Source organism: Halichoerus grypus, chromosome 9 (assembly GCF_964656455.1).
Source record: "Halichoerus grypus chromosome 9, mHalGry1.hap1.1, whole genome shotgun sequence".
Classification (NCBI taxonomy): Eukaryota; Metazoa; Chordata; class Mammalia; order Carnivora; family Phocidae; genus Halichoerus; species Halichoerus grypus.
In genome coordinates this window covers 105,506,311-105,525,132 of record NC_135720.1, presented here as the reverse complement: position 1 = coordinate 105,525,132, position 18,822 = coordinate 105,506,311, and the positions used below count along the sequence as shown (strand labels likewise).

Genomic DNA, 18,822 nt, shown 5'->3' with positions numbered 1-18,822 from the left:
AATCATGACCCGAGCCAAAGGGAGACGTTTAACTGACTGAGCCACCCAGGCATCCCGATATTAAAGCTTATTTTTAAAAACCCTTATAATAATTCACTTTTTAAATTTATTTTATTATTTAAAAAAAAAATTTTTTTTTTTTTTAATTTTATTTGGCAGAGAGAGGGAACACAAGCAGGGGGAGTGGGAGAGGGAGAAGCAGGCTTCCCGCTGAGCAGGGAGCCCGATATCAAGTATATAAGGTCTGTTCTTCCAATCTACCATCCATACCTTTATCTATGTTTTTATATGAATAGTATGTAGTATTTTTTTTGTCTTCAGAAGTTTACATAAATGGATAGAAAATCACCATTAGAACACTGTAAAGTGTTACAGGCAAGACCCACTGATAGGTGCTTAATGGTTGAAAGTTTGAGGAAAACCAGGATATTTGCATAATCTCAAAGTATCTCCCCTAAGATAACAATTACAAAAGTAAAAATAACTTTACAGTGAGAAACCTGGCAAACACTATCACAACCAAATGATCATGGTTAACACCACGAGTAATAACACATTTTGATGTCATGTACCTCTTCAATATGATATACTGAGAAGAGTACATCACTTCCATAATTTTTTTTTTTTTTTTTAAGATTTTATTTACTTGCGAGAGAGAGAATGAGAGACAGAGAGCATGAGAGGGAGGAGGGTCAGAGGGAGAAGCAGACTCCCTGCTGAGCAGGGAGCCCGATGTGGGACTCGATCCCGGGACTCCCAGGATCATGACCTGAGCCGAAGGCAGTCGCTTAACCAACTGAGCCACCCAGGTGCCCACTTCCATTATATTCTTGCCAAAAATGTATAGCCTTAATCTAATCAAGAGGGAACATTGGACAAGCGTAAATTGAGAGAGATTCTCAAAGTAATGGACTAGTTCTCTTCAAAAGTGTCAAGGTCATGAAAAATAGGGAAGACTGAGGAACTGTCACAGATTATAGAAGACTAAGGCGACATGATGACTAAGCTTTACTACCTTCCTAAAATTGTACCAATTTATTTATTATTCTCCTAACAGCAGTATATGAAAATGCCTATTTCATTCTTGTTAGTATCCATGCTCATGATAACTCAACAATGGAAGAACAGAAATAACAGTTTTCCTTGGCACTTTGGATTAGGTGTCTTTTCTGACCATAAAATATTGTCTTACAGAAAAATGGCTACTGGACAGGACCGGGTAGTTGCCCTACTGGACATGGACTGTTTTTTTGTTCAAGTGGAACAGCGGCAAAATCCTCATTTGAAGAATAAACCTTGTGCGGTTGCACAGTACAAATCATGGAAGGGTGGTGGGTATGTATCATAGTTATTGTAACTGTCAGCTATTTTATTCTATAAGAATACATGGCAGTATGTTAGGTCCTGTTTTTGAGATTTCTGAACTGCTCTGTTTGAGATGGAATAGTGGCATCTGTGACCAAAAAGTTTCTACTATTATGTTTATAGCCCATTCAGTTAAATTTTAGTTATTTTTGTTTGTGATTGTGTAATATTTTTCTGTTTCTCTTTTTTTTTTCCTAACCTTAGAATAATTGCAGTGAGTTATGAAGCTCGTGCATTTGGGGTTGCTAGAAGCATGTGGGCAGATGATGCTAAGAAGTTATGTCCAGATCTTCTACTGGTACAAGTTCATGAGTCCCGTGGGAAGGCTAACCTCACCAAGTAAGAAGAAAAGATTGTTTAGGGGAATGGAAGAATTGGAAATAATATTCTGTGAGCCTAGGAACTGATGTTTCAAATTTGTTTTGTATAATTAACACCTGACAAAGTTCCTTTGCACAGCCAGCTTTACTCTCTGAAATGAAAATATATTTGGTACTATGTTTCAGGAACAGTGCAGAGTCATTACAGCCTATAACAATTGCTGCCCTTAACACCCTTTCAGTTCCTTAATTGTTTAAGAATTGGTGTTATAGTTAAAACTTAATACCAATTTCCATGTTCTTAGGCCAAAAGTCTGAAATGTTTGAAGTAATTAAATTGACTGAAACTAAGCTTTTCCAGAGAAGGATGAGTCAAACTGACATTATAGTGCAGTATCTAGAATTACTTGCTAGAACTGAACAATCTCAAAGGAGATTACCTCTGTGTTTGAAGTGAGCTGTCGCTCCCCAGATTGTAGGACATTAGTCTATATGGGCATAGCTAAGTTAGAGGTTAAGTACAAGCTCCAGCCATTATAATACTCCTTATAGATAGTATATATTGAGCATTTGTCCTATGCCAGCCTGTACAAGCTCTCCATAGGCAAGATCTCTTAAATCTCACATTATTGTAAGATAGGTTCTAGTATTACCCACCCCCACCTCCACAAAGAAACAAGTTTAGAGAGGTTAAATAATATAAGTTCACACAGCCAGGAGATAGAAAACTGAGGATTCAGGGGTTTTTTTAGATTTCAGTAGCCACATTCTCACAGTATATTCTACCATGTAGTGTGGTGTGTAGGGATCATGATTTGACTTAAGACTTGAGAATTCACCTATGAATTACAAGTCTAAAGGTGGTGTGCCATAAGCAACTTCACCTTGGAGTTATTGTCAGAAGAGAAGACAGATTTGACTGAAGATTAGTATCTTAACCCTAAAGTAAAATTAACTCAGCTAATGGACATATGCTACACTGCATTGAATTTTATGCTGGTAAAGACAATGTAACTTCCCAGAAATATAGTTGACTTCCGAGTATGATTTTGAAAAGCTGCATGCTTTAAACTGGATCATTTATTTTCCTTTTAAAATCTTCATCAAATGGGACACCTGGGTGGCTCAGTTGGTTAAGCATCTGCCTTTGGCTCAGGTCATGATCCCAGGGTTCTGGGATCGAGTCCCACATTGAGCTCCTTGCTTGGCAGGGAGCCTGCTTCTCCCTTTGCATGCCGCTCTCCCTGCTTGTGTTCTCTCTCTCTCTCTGACAAATAAATAAAAATTAAAAAAAAAATATCTTCATGAAATAATGAACAAAGCCGTTTACCAAATTTAGGAGTTAGTGTATAGACCAGAATTATTAAGACCTGGCAATTTAAAATTATTTTTTTAATAATTAACTTGTGATACCAAGTTATAAAATATGATTTGCAGAAATGTATACACATACATTTTATCAAATATTCTTAAGATACTTTGGAGTAATTTGCCCAGGAGGCTGTGAAGGAACACCAACTACTGCAATAAGGTGTTCTTTCCTCACTCTGTGTGTGTGTGTGTGTGTGTGTGTGTGTGTGTGTGTCATGTTCTCATGCTCTTGCACACGCTTGTACTCTTTTATTTCCTTTGAGGTCTGACTATCCTCTTTCCAGCACAAATAATGATTAAAAGAAAAAAAGCCAAATATTTCTCTAATTCTTTTGAGGATGTTTTAGAACAATAATTATACTAGTTTTTATAGATGTCTTTGTGAAATGGTGCAAATATTCCCATTTTTATGATAGATTTATCAGGAACAAAGAACTTACTTTAAATTCCATAGCAGGTTCAAAGCAAAGAAAGTATGCACATATTGCCATAGGAAACTAGCTATCTACAGCCAGAAGAGCTGCTTGTTATGGTTTAAATAGAAGGTTTATGGTGAAATTGGTATCCCCTGGGGAAGGCTGTCAGCACATTCTAGGCATTTATCTTCAATTTGATTATTTGAATGTTGGTATACCCAGAAGTGAAGTGATTGGACTTGATTGGTTGGATGTGTGTGTGTGCGTATGTGTATATATGTAGCAAGAACCAGCTCACATATTGATCCAACTCACTGTTGACTGAGGTATAAAATCCATATGTCACTTTGTTAATTTATAGTGAGAAATACTGTCTTGAGAAAGACCAGATACTTGGGTTCATGAATCAGGGCAGTGTTTCCTGTAAATTATGTCTTATTTGAAGACAAAAGTAGAAGTAGAAAATACATAGTGGATATATGAAAATAACAAAAAGAATAGGTGATCTTAGTAAAATGTAGTTGAACAAGTTTGAAGCATTTCTTTCCTGTTTGGAGAGATCCACAAAAACATGTTTATGGTCTGGATGCTTTCCACCTTCGTAGTGCTAGAGTCACTAAACATGTTTGCCTCCATGGTGCTTCTTTTTCTTTGCTTCTGTTACTGACCATCTGCCTGTTCATTGACCCCTTCATTTGTGTTACCTCATTTCTGCCAAGCCATTCCTCCCTTTAAGGAGACCTTACACTGTTTATTTATATGATTCCATTATGAGATGAAGGGGATGGGGGCTGACAATCTCAATGTTACCTTCATTTATTGCCTACACATACGATAATTCTTATACTTTTTAGGTACCGGGAAGCCAGTGTGGAAGTGATGGGGGTAATGTCTCGTTTTGCTGGGATTGAACGTGGCAGCATTGATGAGGCTTATATAGACCTGACCAGTGCTGTACAAGAGAGACTACAAAAGCTACAAGGTCAGCCTATCTCAGCTGAGCTGTTGCCAACCACCTACATTGAAGGGTTGCCCCAAGGCCCTACAACAGCAGAAGGGACTGATCAGAAAGGTACTTCCATAGCGTCATATGCTTCTGCTTCCTGCCTTTGGAATCTGCTTTGCTTGGTCACGCTGACCCTTCTTGGATTGATTGAAAGGAAACTTAAACTACAACCTGAATGAATCACAAGGACTCGCGTGGAAGGATATACAAATTCTCTTATGTTTCCAGGTATATGGATGTTGAGAAGCTGTGAAATCTGTATGAAATCAAATTTCTATTTAGATATAAACTAGAGCAGGTTTTTTTTTTTTTTAAAGATTTTATTTATTTATTTGACAGAGAGAGACACAGCGAGAGAGGGAACACAAGCAGGAGGAGTGGGACAGGGAGAAGCAGGCTTCCCGCTGAGCAGGGAGCCCGATGCGGGGCTCGATCCCAGGACCCTGGGATCATGACCTGAGCCGAAGGCAGACGCTTAACAACTGAGCCACCCAGGCGCCCTAAACTAGAGCAGGTTTGAGTTATCAGTAGACTGAGCATTTCTGTCATTTGTAGGTTAATTTATAATGCAGTAACTTGGTTTCTTCATCATTTTAAGTTTTTTTTTTTTAAGATTTTATTTATTTATTTGACAGAGAGAAAGAGCGCACAAATGGGGAGCAGGAGAGGGAGAAGCAGGCTTCCCGCAGAGCAGGGAGCCCGATGCGGGGCTCGATCCCAGGACCCTGGGATCATGACCTGAGCTGAAGGCAGACGCCTAACCACTGAGCCACCCAGGCGCCCTCATCATTTAAGTTTTTTTAAGGGGGACCTCAAGTATAGGAAGTTGAGTCACTCAGAATTTTTGATCAATTTATAGTTAAATATTGGGGCGCCCGGGTGGCTCAGTCAGTTAAGTGTCTGCCTTCAGCTCAGGTTATAATCCTGGAGTCCTGGGATCAAGCCCCATGCAGGGCTCCCTGCTCAGTGGGAAGCTTGCTTTTTCCTCTCCCTCTGCCCGTTCTTTCCTCCCACCCCCGCTTGTGTGTTCTCTCTCTCTCTCTCTCAAATAAAAAATGTTTTTTAAAAATGTACAGTAGGGGCGCCTGGGTGGCTCAGTCATTAAGTGTCTGCCTTCGGCTCAGGTCATGATCCCAGGGTCCTGGGATCGAGCCCCACATCGGGCTCCCTGCTCTGCGGGAAGCCTGCTTCCCCCTCTCCCACTCCCCCTACTTGTGTTTCCTCTTTCACTGTGTCTCTGTCAAATAAATAAATAAAATCTTTAAAAAAATAAAAATGTATAGTAAAATATCAGTGGACTGTGCAATGCCTCTCTCATTTTATTTATTTTCCTTTCCCCTTCATAGTGATTTCCCCCCACTCCCTCCCTACCCAACCCAGCTTCTGGCACCCACTGATGTGTTTGGTGTATCTTTTTAAATGTGTGTGTCTTTACAAATTGTACAGTGTTGCTTTGTGTATGTGCTTTTAAAATTTGTGCTTTTTAATTAAAAGACAGTACTGTGTTATAGATCTTATTCTTGTTTTTTTATTTTTTTAATTTTAATTCCAGTATAGTCAACATACAGTGTAGATCTCATTCTTTTTCTTAATTTTCCTTCAGTGATGATTTTATAGATCTTCCCATGTAGTTGTATTTATGTGTAATTGATTGCTTTTAATTGTAGCATAATCCATGGTATGGACCTATCATGTTTACGACCAATCTACTAGTGATGCATTCATTTGTTACTTCTTTTTTTTTTTTTTTTTTTACTGTTTATATGATAAATATCCTCATTCATCCTCTTTTGGACCAATGCAGGGGTTTCTCTGAGAAATGTTTTTAGGAGTGGACTGTTAGGTCATAAGGCATACACATACTTAGTTTCACTAAATACTGCCAAATCATTTCCCAGAATGGCTGTAACAGTTACCCTACTCCTGAAGTACACAAGAATTCCTGTTGCCCTCATATCCTCACCAGCAATTGCTATTTTCTAATGTTTAAAAATATTTTCAGTGTGATGGCTATAAAGTGGTATTTCATGTTTGGTTTTTTAATCCATTGATTTATTTAATGAACTCACAACTTATCTTATTCATTGGGTTACAATCCATTATTACTATTATTAATTTCAATGCTCAATTTGGCCTGAATTTTGCAATGCCTTCCCTTCAAGTTGGTTCCTGTATTCTTTTTTTTTTTTTTTTAACATAAAATGTATTATTTGTTTCAGGGGTACAGGTCTGTGATTTGGTATTTCTTGTTTTTGGTTTGTTTAAATTTATATTTCTCTATTTACCAATTGAAGTTGAGCATTTCTTCATATACTTGTTAGCTAATTGAGTTTCTACTTTTGTCAATTGCTTATTTATAATCTTTACCCAATTTATCATTGGATTTCCTGCCTTTTTTGTTTTGCAAGAGTTCCTTTTATATTGCAGTTATTAGTCCCTTTTCTATTTTTGACATTGCAAATATCTTCTCCCAAATCTGTCATCCACGAACTTTGTTTATGCTATACTTTGTTGAACAAAATTCTTTTAGTCCATCAATTTTTCACCTTATGGTTTATGCATTTTGAATCTTGTTTTAGACATCCATTTCTACTAGAAGTTCATTAAGACCTTTTTCTACACTTTCTTTTATTTGCCTTACAATTTATTTTTAGGTTTTTTTGACTATGTGGAGTTCACCTTTTTATTTGAGTTTATAAATAAAAATCTTATTCTTACTATTTTTATTTTTTAATGTTCTTACAATTATAGAGCCTGTCTTCCGAACAATTAGTTATTAAATAATCCATTCTTTCCCGACTTCACATGTATATATAACTGGGTCAATTTCTTTTTTCTTTTCTTTTTTTTTTAAGATTTTATTTATTTATTTGACAGAGACAAAGCAAGAGAAGGAACACAAGTAGGGGGAGTGGGAGAGGGAGAAGCAGGCTTCCCACCGAGCAGGGAGCCCGATGCGGGGCTCGATCCCAGGACCCCAGGATCATGACCTGAGCTGAAGGCAGACTCTTAATGACTGAGCCACACAGGCGCCCCTGGGTCAATTTCTATAGTATCCCATTTGTCTGTCTGCTCCTGCTCCAGAAACACAATTTTTTTTATTACTGTTTGTAGTATATTTGGTAAGGACTCCCCTCTGCTTTTGTTCAAAATTGTCTTAGCTATATATGTGCCTTTGTTGCTTAGTGTGCATTTTAGAATACATTAGCTGAACTCCTCAAAAAATTGTGATGAGATTACATTGAATTTATATATTACAGAGGATAGTTATCTTTTTTTTTTTATAAGTAGGCTCTATGCTGTGTGGAGCCCGGCACGAGGTTTAAACTCACGATCCTGATATCAAGACCTGAGTTGAGATCAAGAGTCAGACTCTCAACCAACTAAGCCACCCAGGCACCCCAGAGAGGATAGTTATCTCAGTGTTAATTTATGCCATCCATAAACATATCACCAATTTTTAGGTCTTCATTTGTGTCCCTTTTAATGTTTTTTTTTTTTTAAGCTAAAAAGTTTTAGCTGTTGTAGTATTTTTACTTTTTCTGAGATCTATAATCCAGTATATTTGCCTTTCTCTTTCTCATCTACACCTTTATTTGATATAATACACATAAAGTGTACAAATCGCAATTGTATTCCATAACTAATTTTCACAAAGTAAACCCACCTTTTTAAGAACCACCCAAATCAAAAACAAAACCAGAACCTTAGAAGGAACACCTGCCTACATTTCCAGTCACTATCCGTTCCTCTTCCCATTCTACAGTAACCACTGTCCTGATTTCTATTTAGCTTATTTTTGAACTTTATAAAATTGAAATCATTCAGTGTATAAGTCTGGCTTCATTTGGTCAACACTGTCTTTGTGAGATTCATCCATTCTATTGTATATAGTTGAGTTTGTTTATTCTCATTACTGTGTAGTATTGCATTACATGAATATACCACAAATTATCATTCCTACTGCTATTGGATATTTGGGTTGTTTCCAATTTGGGGCTACTAAGAATAGTGCTGCTATGAACATTCTTATAAATATCTTTGGTGAACAAGTGTATGCATTTCTGTTGGGTATATGATTAGAAGTGTTCAATTGTAAGATTTCCTAAAACCAGTTTTAGTTTGCTTATAGTTAGCTTTAGTAGGTACTGCCAAACAGTTTTCCAAAATGGTTGTACCAATTTATAATCCCACTAGTAGCATATATGAAAGTTCCAGTTGTTTCACATCCTTTTCAGCACTTGCTTTTTTCCTCTTTTGCATTTTAGCCATTTTGATGGGTGTGTAGTGATGTCACTGGTTTTAGTTTGTCGCTGGTCTTAATGAAGTTGAGCACCTTTTGTAAGTTTATTCACCATTTTGATATCTTCTTTCATTAAGTACCTATTTAAATCTTTTGCCCATTTTTTTGTTGTTGGATTATCTTGTCTCATTCATCTGTAGGACTTCTTTGTATAGTCTGGAAATGAATCCTTTATTAATATATGTATTGCAAATATCTTCCGGTCATTGCCTTGTTTCTCATTCTCTTACTGGTGGCTTCTGATGAACAGAGGTTCTTAATTTTAATTTGGTCCATGTATCTTTTCTTTTTCTTTATGGATAGCATTTTTTATGTGCTATTTAAGAAGTACTTACCTACCTCAAGGTTACGAAGCAATTCTGCTGTCTTTTTTTAGAAGCTTTATTGTTTTGCTTTTCACATTTAGATTTACTGTCCATTGTGTATGTGTCTATAGGGTGTGAAATGGGGATCAAAATTCCTTATTATGTGAGTGTCCAATTATTATATATTTATTAAAGCTTTACTTTTTTTTTTTTTACAAAGGTCTAATGCATTCATGTGTTGTAGTTCCTAGATGCTTTAATTTTTTTATTGCTATTTTTTAACTTTTTTTCTATTTTATTTTATGCTTGGTTATTGATGTGTAGGGGAATGATAAGTGATTTTTTTTTTTTTTTTATAAGTTCATCTTTACTTTACCTACCTGACAAAAACTTGTGATATATAGGCATACCTCAGAGATATTTCAGGTTTGGTTACCGACAATCCACAATAAAGGAAATATCTCAGTAAAGTTAATCAGGTTAATTTTTTGGTTTCCTAGTGCATATAGAAGTTATGTTTATACTACACTGTAGTCTTACTAAGTGTACAATAGTGTTATTTATTTATTTGTTTGTTTATAAGTAGGCTTCACGCCCAATGTGGAGCCCAACACAGGGCTTGAGCTTATGACCCTGAGATCAAGAGTTGGACACTTAACCAACTGAGCCATCCAGGCACCATAGTGTTATGTCTTTAAAAGTACATACCTTAATTTTAAAAAAACTTTGTGCTAAAAAATGCTAACCACATGAGCTTTCAGCAAGTTGTAATCACTGATCACAGATCACCATAACAAATATAACAGTAATGAAAAGGTTTGAGATATTGTGAAGATTACCAAAATGTAACATGGAGATACAAAGTGAGCAAATGCTATTGGGAAAATGGTGCCAATAGATTTACTTCATGCAGTGTTGACACAAATCTTCAGTTTATAAAAGCACATTGAAGCAAGGCACAATAAAACAAGGTATCCTGTAATCTGCATGAAAATGCTTTTAATAAGTGTACTTAATGGTTAAAAATATTTTCTTAAAATTAGGGCAACAAAAATTTTGCTTTTGTGGTATTACTAGTTTATAATAGTTCTAGATACCAGATCTAAGAGAATCTGGGTCTTAAATTTTTTTTTAAAGATTTTTTTACTGATTCATTTGAGACACAGAGATAGAGCATAAGCAGGGGGAGAGGCAGAGGGAGAGGGAGAAGTGGGCTCCCCACTGAGCCAGAAGCCCAATGTGGGGCTCAATCCCAGGACCCTGGGATCATGACCTGAGCCAAAGACAGACACCTAACCATCTGAGCCACCCAGGCACCCCGGGTCTTAAATTTTTTTAATCAAATATTATGAAACTGGAATTCAGCTGGATCTCCCAGAGCAAAGAACTTGGCAGTTAGAGGCTTTTTAATAGGGTATCTACAGTTTTTCCTAGACATTTTCTAGTACTTTTCATAAAGGCTGTCTTCAAAACAGTGTATCTCCTCTTCGTTTGTAACATGTACTTTTAGAACTATTATTTTGTAACATTGTTCTTATTCAGAAGTGCTTTTTCAGTAAAAAGTTTTGCATGCTGGCTATTAACCCAAAGGAAACTATCTGGATACCAACCTGTAGCAAGTTAACTTCTTATGGGGGGGAACCTTAAGGCAATATGTTATTACTTGTAGAAACAAAGATTTGTCTAGAAAAAGCTCAGAGAGAGTTTAGCTTACTTCTAGTTAAAGTGGTAAATTTCCCATGGGTTCCATGTTTTAAAATAAGATGTAAGATGTAAAGTATCCTTTTGCCATTGAACAGTTGTATGATATGCCTTTAATGTGTTGAAGGGTAGTAGTAGAACTGCCCAGGGAAGCTTCTGAGAAAGACAATTGAGGAATTATTTTATTCTCTGATCCTGATATAGCGGCTGCAAATCCTTCAGTTCTTTCAGGAAAATACAGTGGACAATAAAAATGTGCCACTTAGGGGCACCTGGGTGGCTCAGTTGATAGGGAGTCTGCCTTCAGCTCAGGTCATGATCCTAGGGTCCTGGGATTGAGCCCTGCATTGGGCTGCTTGCTCTGCTTCTCCCTCTCTCACTCCCCTGCTTGTGTTCCCTCTTTCGTTGTGTCTCTCTCTGTCAAATAAATAAAATCTTAAAAAACAAAAACAAAAAAAACAGGGCACCTGGGTGGCTCAGTTGGTTAAGCGACTGCCTTCGGCTCAGGTCATGATCCTGAAGTCCCGGGATCGAGTCCCACATCGGGCTCCCTGCTCAGCAGGGAGTCTGCTTCTTCCTCTGACCCTCCTCCCTCTCATGCTCTCTGTCTCTCATTCTCTCTCTCGCAAATAAATAAAATCTTAAAAAAAAAAAAATGTGCCACTTAAAGGAGGCAGTTATAGTACATAAACATTTGGTGATGAAATATGTCATGATTTTCTTTTATTAGTCTGGGACCAGAGTCAGAAGTGTAATGATCAGGGGTGCCTGGGTGGCTCAGTTGGTTAAGAGTCTGGCTTCAGCTCAGGTCATGATCCCAGGGTCCCAGAAGGATCCCTATGCCTCTGCCCTTCCCCCTTGCTCATGTGTGTGTGCTCTCTCTTGTAAATAAATAAAATCTGGAAAAAAAAAAGCGTCTGCCTTCAGCTCAGGTCATGATCTCAGGATCCTGGGATTGAGCCCCACATCGGGCTCCCTGCTCAGCAGGGAGCCTGCTTCTCCCTCTCCCTCTGCACCCCAACTTGTGCTCTCTCTTTTGCACTTTCTATCTCAAATTAAAAAAAAAAAAAGAAAGAAGGTTTTTCTTTGGTCTTAGTCTTGTGTACTACATTTTACTGTGTGCTGTATCCCCTTTTGAAAATTTTTTGAAAGCTATGGACCCTTGCTTGCCTCAGAAAAACACATATCTACACATTAGACAGTTTTGTGGGCAGTTTTCAGGAGATTCACAGACCCTCTGAAAACCACATACCTCAGAATAAGAACTGTTACTACACATTACATTGGTATTTTTGGCTGCAACTCATTGTCAAAGAGCATTGGCAAAGATTATGGTACATACCTTCACTGTTGGCAAATGTTACCTCAACTCAAATGGACATGCTCCTCTTTCTTCTACATTGATTTTTTTTTACCTATGTACATTTTTATTAAAAATGCAGAGGTTTATAAAGAAGTCTTATTTCTGTATGTCTTATGTAACTATTGCTTTAGTGTGTCCAGTTTAAGTATTAAGTTTCCAGATGGAGTAAACCATCTTTTTATTGATAGTGTTCAAAACAGTGCAATGCCTAGTAAATGGTGTATGGTATTTCATATTATATTCCTGGGTCTTCATATGATGTGTGCAACCAAGAAAACTGATAACAGAAATTAGCTGATCTAAGTGTGTATAATCTTTCAGAAATTATTTTTCATGGATGTGACATATTTCAAACCTGTAAGGAAGCCAGGTATTTGTGATGTTTTGATACTGAAGTTTCTGTTCAACTTTGCTCTCCTGCCTCTTAATACAAACCTGGCAATGCTGATCAGCCATACTGTGTTTGCAGCTTATTTTCTGTTTCTGAAATAGTTATGTGTGTGGAAAGCTTTAAGTGGTAGGATTACTTAAAAATAATACTCAAAAACTGCCAGAGTGAAAACTTTCCTTTCAGGGCCATTTTGTAAGTAGTTTGTATCAGCTAAGGAACTCCTTAGTTATCTCCTCCCTTTGCTCTTAATTTATTTCTTTCTAAACATATAATGAGCATCATCATTTTATTTTTTTTTTTTAAGATTTTATTTATTTATTTGACAGAGACAACAGCGAGAGAGGGAACACAAGCAGGGGGAGTAGGAGAGGGAGAAGCAGGCTTCCCGCAGAGCAGGCAGCCCAATGCGGAGCTCGATCCCAGGACTCCGGGATCATGACCTGAGCCGAAGGCAGATGCTTAACGACTGAGCCACCCAGGCGCCCCAATGAGCATCTTCTAAATGCCTAGGACATGAAGCAGTTGTGTAGTTGTATAAGAAATTATAAATCATTGTTAAAGATGAGAGTTGGGGGGGTTGGAGGGACCCCCTGTTGGCTTTGAAGTAGTAAGCTGCCATATTCTGAGAGGGCCTTTGGAGAAGGCCCCCATGGCTAGGCTCTGAGAGTTGCCCTCTGCTGACAGCCAGCAAAAAAAATGGGGACCAAATTCTGCCAATGAGAGGTAGCTTGGAAGACACTAATCAGCTCATAGCATAGAGGAGGGCACACTTATTACCAGTACAGTAACTTCTCTTTTGTAGTTATGGTACCTGGAATTGTGGACTATAGCTAGAGGTTTATCAGTTTAACTCCAAAGTTTTGGCACAACTCATCAATGCTCTCTCTTATGCCAGTTCTGTTCATCATTGTACTGGAGGTACAAGACTGCAATCAGAACAGACGGGGAAATAAAAGATATTCAGATGTGAAGGAAGAAGTAAACTTTGTTTGCTGGTGAAATGATCATGTTTGTAGAAAATCCTAAGGAATCTACCCTTGCCCCCTGCCCCCCGCCAAAAAATGCAGTAAGTTAGATTAGCAAGGTCGTAGGGGACGAAGTCAGTATGCAAAAATCAATAGCATTTCTACACACTAAAATTTAAAACGGGAAATTGAAATTTAAAAAGACATATTATTTGCAATAGCATTACAATCATGAAATTATTAGAGAAATATATGAAATATATATATATATATATATATATATATACATATATATCTGAAAAACTAGTTCCGTAAAAACTATAAAACAAGGGCGCCTGGTGGCTCAGTCAGTTAAGCGGCTGCCTTCAGCTCAGGTCATGATCCTGGAGTCCCAGGATCGAGCCCCGCTTCAGGCTCCCTGCTCAGCGTGATGTCTACCTTGCCCTCTACCCCTCACCTCACTTGTGTTCTCTCTCATTCTCTCTCTCTCTCAAAAAAAACACCAAAAAACAAAAACTAAAACATTCCTGAGAAATTAAAAAAGATGAAATAAATGGAGAGACATACCATGCTTATGGATCAAAAGATTAAATGTTATTAGAGCTCAAGTTGCCCCAGATTGACCTAAGATTCATTGCATTCCCTTCTAGACTCAGTAGGATTTTGTAGAATTTGCCAAACTGACTTGAAAATTTGTATGGAAATGCAAAAGATGTGGGATAGCCAAACAACTTTGAAAAAGAACTAAGTTAGAAGACTTAAACACTATCTGGTTTTAAGATTTAATTGTAAATTTATGGGGCACCTGGGTGGCTCAGTCGGTTAAGTGTCCAACTCCTGATCTCAGCTCAGGTCTTGATCTCAGGGTCATGAGTTCAAGCCCCATGTTGGGCTCCATGCTGGGTGTGGTGCCTACTTAAAAAAAAAAATGATATAACTATAAATTTACAGTAACTAGGGCAGTGTAGTATTGGTATAAGATGAGACAGATCGATGGTACAGAATAGAAAGTACACAAATAGATTACCACATTTTTTGGTCAGTTGGTTTCCACAAAGCTACTCAGATAATTCAATATGAAAAGGGAAGTCTCTCACTTCTATTGGGCATTTTACACCAAAAACTGCCGGAATCTTCTCCCTCTAGTCCCCTTCGGTGTATCAGAGAAAAACCAAAATAGTATAGATTCTTCTTATCAAGTAGAGAAGGAAACAAAGAAATGCTGCTTATCTTTTGTGGACCTGTTCAACTGACCTGGATATAGAGTAGCAGGATTGTAACATTACTTAATCTGGGAAAGCAATAATGAAGAAATCTAAAGCAGAGAAAATTTAGCTCTAGTAGTTGGGAAAAATGCCCCCAAAACCCCACAATTTCAATAAATTCATGTTTTTTTGTTTCCCAAACCTAATAAATAATAAGTGGCTTTAAAAGAAGGGTGTTGGGGCGCCTGGGTGGCTCAGTCGTTAAGCGTCTGCCTTCGGCTCACATCATGATCCCAGGGTCCTGGGATCGAGCCCCACATCGGGCTCCCTGCTCGGCGGGAAGCCTGCTTCTCCCTCTCCCACTCCCCCTGCTTGTGTTCCCTCTCTCGCTGTGTCTCTCTGTCAAATAAATAAATAAAATCTTTAAAAAATAAAATAAAATAAAAGAAGGGTGTTATATTTACTGTTGTTAATATATGCAAGGCATTGTGCTAAGGAGCTTTATATAAGAATACACACACACACACACACGTGCACATACACACACACACATTATATATATAATTCCTCACAATAATCGTATGAGATACAGTACTCAAGCTCATGTCATAGACCATGAAACTGAAACTTAGAGAATTATGGAACTTGTTCAAAGTCACATAGTGGTAAAGTCAATATTTGAACACTGACTACAGAATATTCTTTTAACAATTATGCTGTATGTGTTACAGATAAGAGCTAAAGGACTTTAATGGGAGCGCCCCAAAGTTAGCTAGACTAGTTGGAGAAGACCACATGATAGATGAGGCTTGAATAAGCCCTAAAGTATAAATAATATTTATTTAAGCAAAGGGGAGATCAGAGTTAAATAAGAGCAGGGAAATAGAATAAGTGATGTCTTAAAGTTGAGACATCATATGTTCAGGAAATTGTAAGGATATAACAAATTTGAGATTAGTGGAACATGAATTGAAAAGGCCAGATGGTCTTCAATGCCAGTTTATAGAGTTGGTACTTTATTCTACAGGTGTGAGAGAGCTAACACCAGTTTTACTTTTTTAAGATTTTATTTATTAGAGCACAAGTAGCGGGGAGCGGCAGGCAGAGGGAGAGGGAGAAGCAGGCTCCCTGCTGAGCAAGGAGCCCAATGCAGGACTCGATCCCAGGACCCTGGGATCATGACCTGAGCTGAAGGCAGACACTTAACCACTAAGCCACCCAGGCGCCCTAACATCAGTTTTGAAGAGGGGATAAGATGGATGACATTGGTATTTGAGAATATTTCATTCATGGGCATTATGTAAAATGCATTCAGAGAGAGGGTAGTTTAGGAGTTAAGGTGGTCTGGGCAGGAATGAAGAAAAGCTGAACAAAATAGGGTGGGTTGCAATGGATATATGAAATACTTTGAAGTGGGTTTTGTTGACTAAATGGGAATGAGAGAAAGGAAGCCAATATTATTTGAATTTCAAACCTTTACTAGAAATAGGGAGTTGTGGGGCACCTAGGTGGCTTAGTTGGTTAAGCATCCAACTCTTGATCTCAGCTCAGGTCTTGATCTCAGGGTTCTGAGTTCAAGCCCTGTGTTGGGCTCCATGCTGGGCATGGAGCCTACTTAAAAAAAAAAAAAAAAAAAGAAATAGGGAGTTGTTTGGGAAAGAGAATATTTGAGAAGGAACATAATAAAGATTGATTTTCGTTATGTTTAGAAAGCATAGTGAACTATAGTTTGAAACTATAATGAAAAATTCAAGAAGAGGTATTCTGTGGGGAGGTAGATAGAGATAAGGGATTAGAGTTTAAGAGTTTGAGAATAGAGATTAAGATTTGTGTGTACTCAGCATAAGCAAACTGAAACGTAAGCCAGTACCAGTTCACCAAGAGAAAAAAGCATATCTGCAGATAAGAGAATGTTGCTCAGTATCTGCTAGAGTGTTAGAGGAAGAAGATAAGCCAGCAAAGGAGAGAAGCAGCAGTCATCTAGAGTTGGAAAATACTTCTATGTGGTCATCTTCCTCTTCTATGTATGGGAATCCTCACTGTACCTCTCCACAATAATTTGGTGTATTATCTTGCCTTGTTCATACCTCATTACTGTCTCTTTAAACCAACATGTCTAGATTTTCTATATACCTACCTCCCTTGCTTTATAATCATTTTTTAGGCTTTTTCAAAACTGACTAGTTCTAAATTGGATAGTAAGATATTTTCAAGGCCCTGAGTCCAAAGCTATATCTAATTTCAATAGCTTGTCAGGAGAATAAAACTAGGGGCGCCTGGGTGGCTCAGTCGTTAAGCGTCTGCCTTCGGCTCAGGTCATGATCCCAGGGTCCTGGGATCGAGCCCCGCATCGGGCTCCCTGCTCAGGGGGAAGCCTGCTTCTCCCTCTCCCACTCCCCCTGCTTGTGTTCCCTCTCTCGCTGTCTCTGTCAAATAAATAAATAAAGTCTTAAAAAAAAAAAAAAAGAGTAAAACTAGTGTCTCATCAGAATTTTAGCTACTCACCAGGAGACCCAGTCTCTAAAAATATATAAATACATTTATTTTGAAGCGTGAGTTAATTCTGAATATTTTCTAATTGAATAACAGAATTCTTGTGGGTGGGGGGAGTACAAGGGAAAGTTGGAGGAAGAAAGTTCCAGAGAACCAGAGAGAGAAAACAGATGTACTTTAAAATCATTGATCATGAAAGACAATATATAAAATATTTGTTGCATATTATAAGTTTCAGCCTATGCTGAAGCTAAGGCTGCTAGAACTGATAGGAAGGAGAAATGGATCTCTCTTCTGAGTACCTAGAAGTCTAAGCAACTGCCATTTTTTTTGTGTCTGAAAAGTATATATCAGGGCACCTGGATGGCTCAGTTGGTTGTGTCTGACTTTGGCTTAGGTCATGATCTTGGGGTCCTGGGATTGAGCCCCACATCTGCCTCCATGCTCAGTGGGGAGACTGCTTCTTCCTCTGTGTCTCCCTCTCCCCACTCATGCTCTCTCTGTCTCTCTCTCTTAAATAAAAAGGAAAAAAAAAAAAAGAAAACGGGGCGCCTGGGTGGCTCAGATGGTTAAGCGTCTGCCTTTGGCTCAGGTCATGATCCCAGGGTCCTGGGATCGAGTCCCGCATCAGGCTCCCTGCTCAGTGCAGAGCCTGCTTCTCCTTCTCCCTCTGCCATTCCCTCTGCTTGTGCTCTTCTATCTCTCTATCAAATAAATAAATAAAATCTTTAAAAAAAAAAAAGAAAATGTACATATCTAAAGTACCGTGAAAAGGAAGCATTTCTGTATTAGATAACACAAAATCCTGACTTTAAAAAAATGTCTAAATACAACCTTTCAATTTTTTCAGAGGAGATGCGAAAACAAGGCTTATTTCAATGGCTTGAGTCTCTTCAGATTGATAACACCACCTCTCCAGACCTGCAGCTCACTGTTGGAGCCGTGATTGTAGAGGAAATGAGAGCAGCCATAGAGAAGGAGACGGGCTTTCAGTGTTCAGCTGGAATTTCACACAATAAGGTGAACATGTACTTTCCTAAGAAGCAATCTGAAAAATCTGCAGAAAATGCTTATCTATATAGTTGTATCCAAAATATTTCCTTAATGACTGAACTATCTAGGAAAGGAGGTTAATGTTAATCTTTGAATTTTATATACAAACCTGTTTCTTTTCACTTGCGGAATATCCTAGTATTATCTCACTACCTTTGTGGTATTGCCTGAGTATTTTAGGCTTTTGCCTATTCCCTCCTTTCTAATGAGGAATAAGAAAGATGGAATAATAAAATTTTATTAATTTGGACCACTATTTTGATTTAGGGAATACAGACAATTGTCAATAATCCAGGGGCAGAATAACTGGTTTTCTTATTAAAGTACAGTGAGGGTCTGGGATCTTCGTCCCCTTCTGACTAGGCTCAATAATTGGGCAGTGGCTGATTATTCCTGGTTACTGCCTTTTCCCCCTTCCTCCAATTGCCAAACTATCCCACAGAGTTTTAGAATATTTTTCTGATTGGGTGAAGGGAGGGGAAACCAAAGTCCCACTGTAGTAATTTAAATGAGACTAAATATTGCCTAGTAGAAGTTCCAGAGAATCTCTCCAGTGAATTTAAAG

At 38.1% G+C, this 18,822-nt stretch overlaps 1 protein-coding gene across 2 annotated transcripts in view; it reads left to right on the top strand.

Annotated features, from left to right (window-relative positions):
• The window catches only part of POLH (DNA polymerase eta), a 36,040-nt gene that overhangs the window by 6,197 nt on the left and 11,021 nt on the right, over window positions 1–18,822 (top strand). For both annotated transcript variants that reach the window (XM_036123980.2, XM_036123979.2), the window contains exons 2-5: window positions 1,195–1,335; window positions 1,570–1,704; window positions 4,327–4,544; window positions 18,055–18,224. In XM_036123980.2, the coding sequence (XP_035979873.1) occupies window positions 1,199–1,335; window positions 1,570–1,704; window positions 4,327–4,544; window positions 18,055–18,224 (660 nt within the window). In that variant the 5' untranslated portion in view covers window positions 1,195–1,198. The remainder of the gene's footprint in view (window positions 1–1,194; window positions 1,336–1,569; window positions 1,705–4,326; window positions 4,545–18,054; window positions 18,225–18,822) is intronic.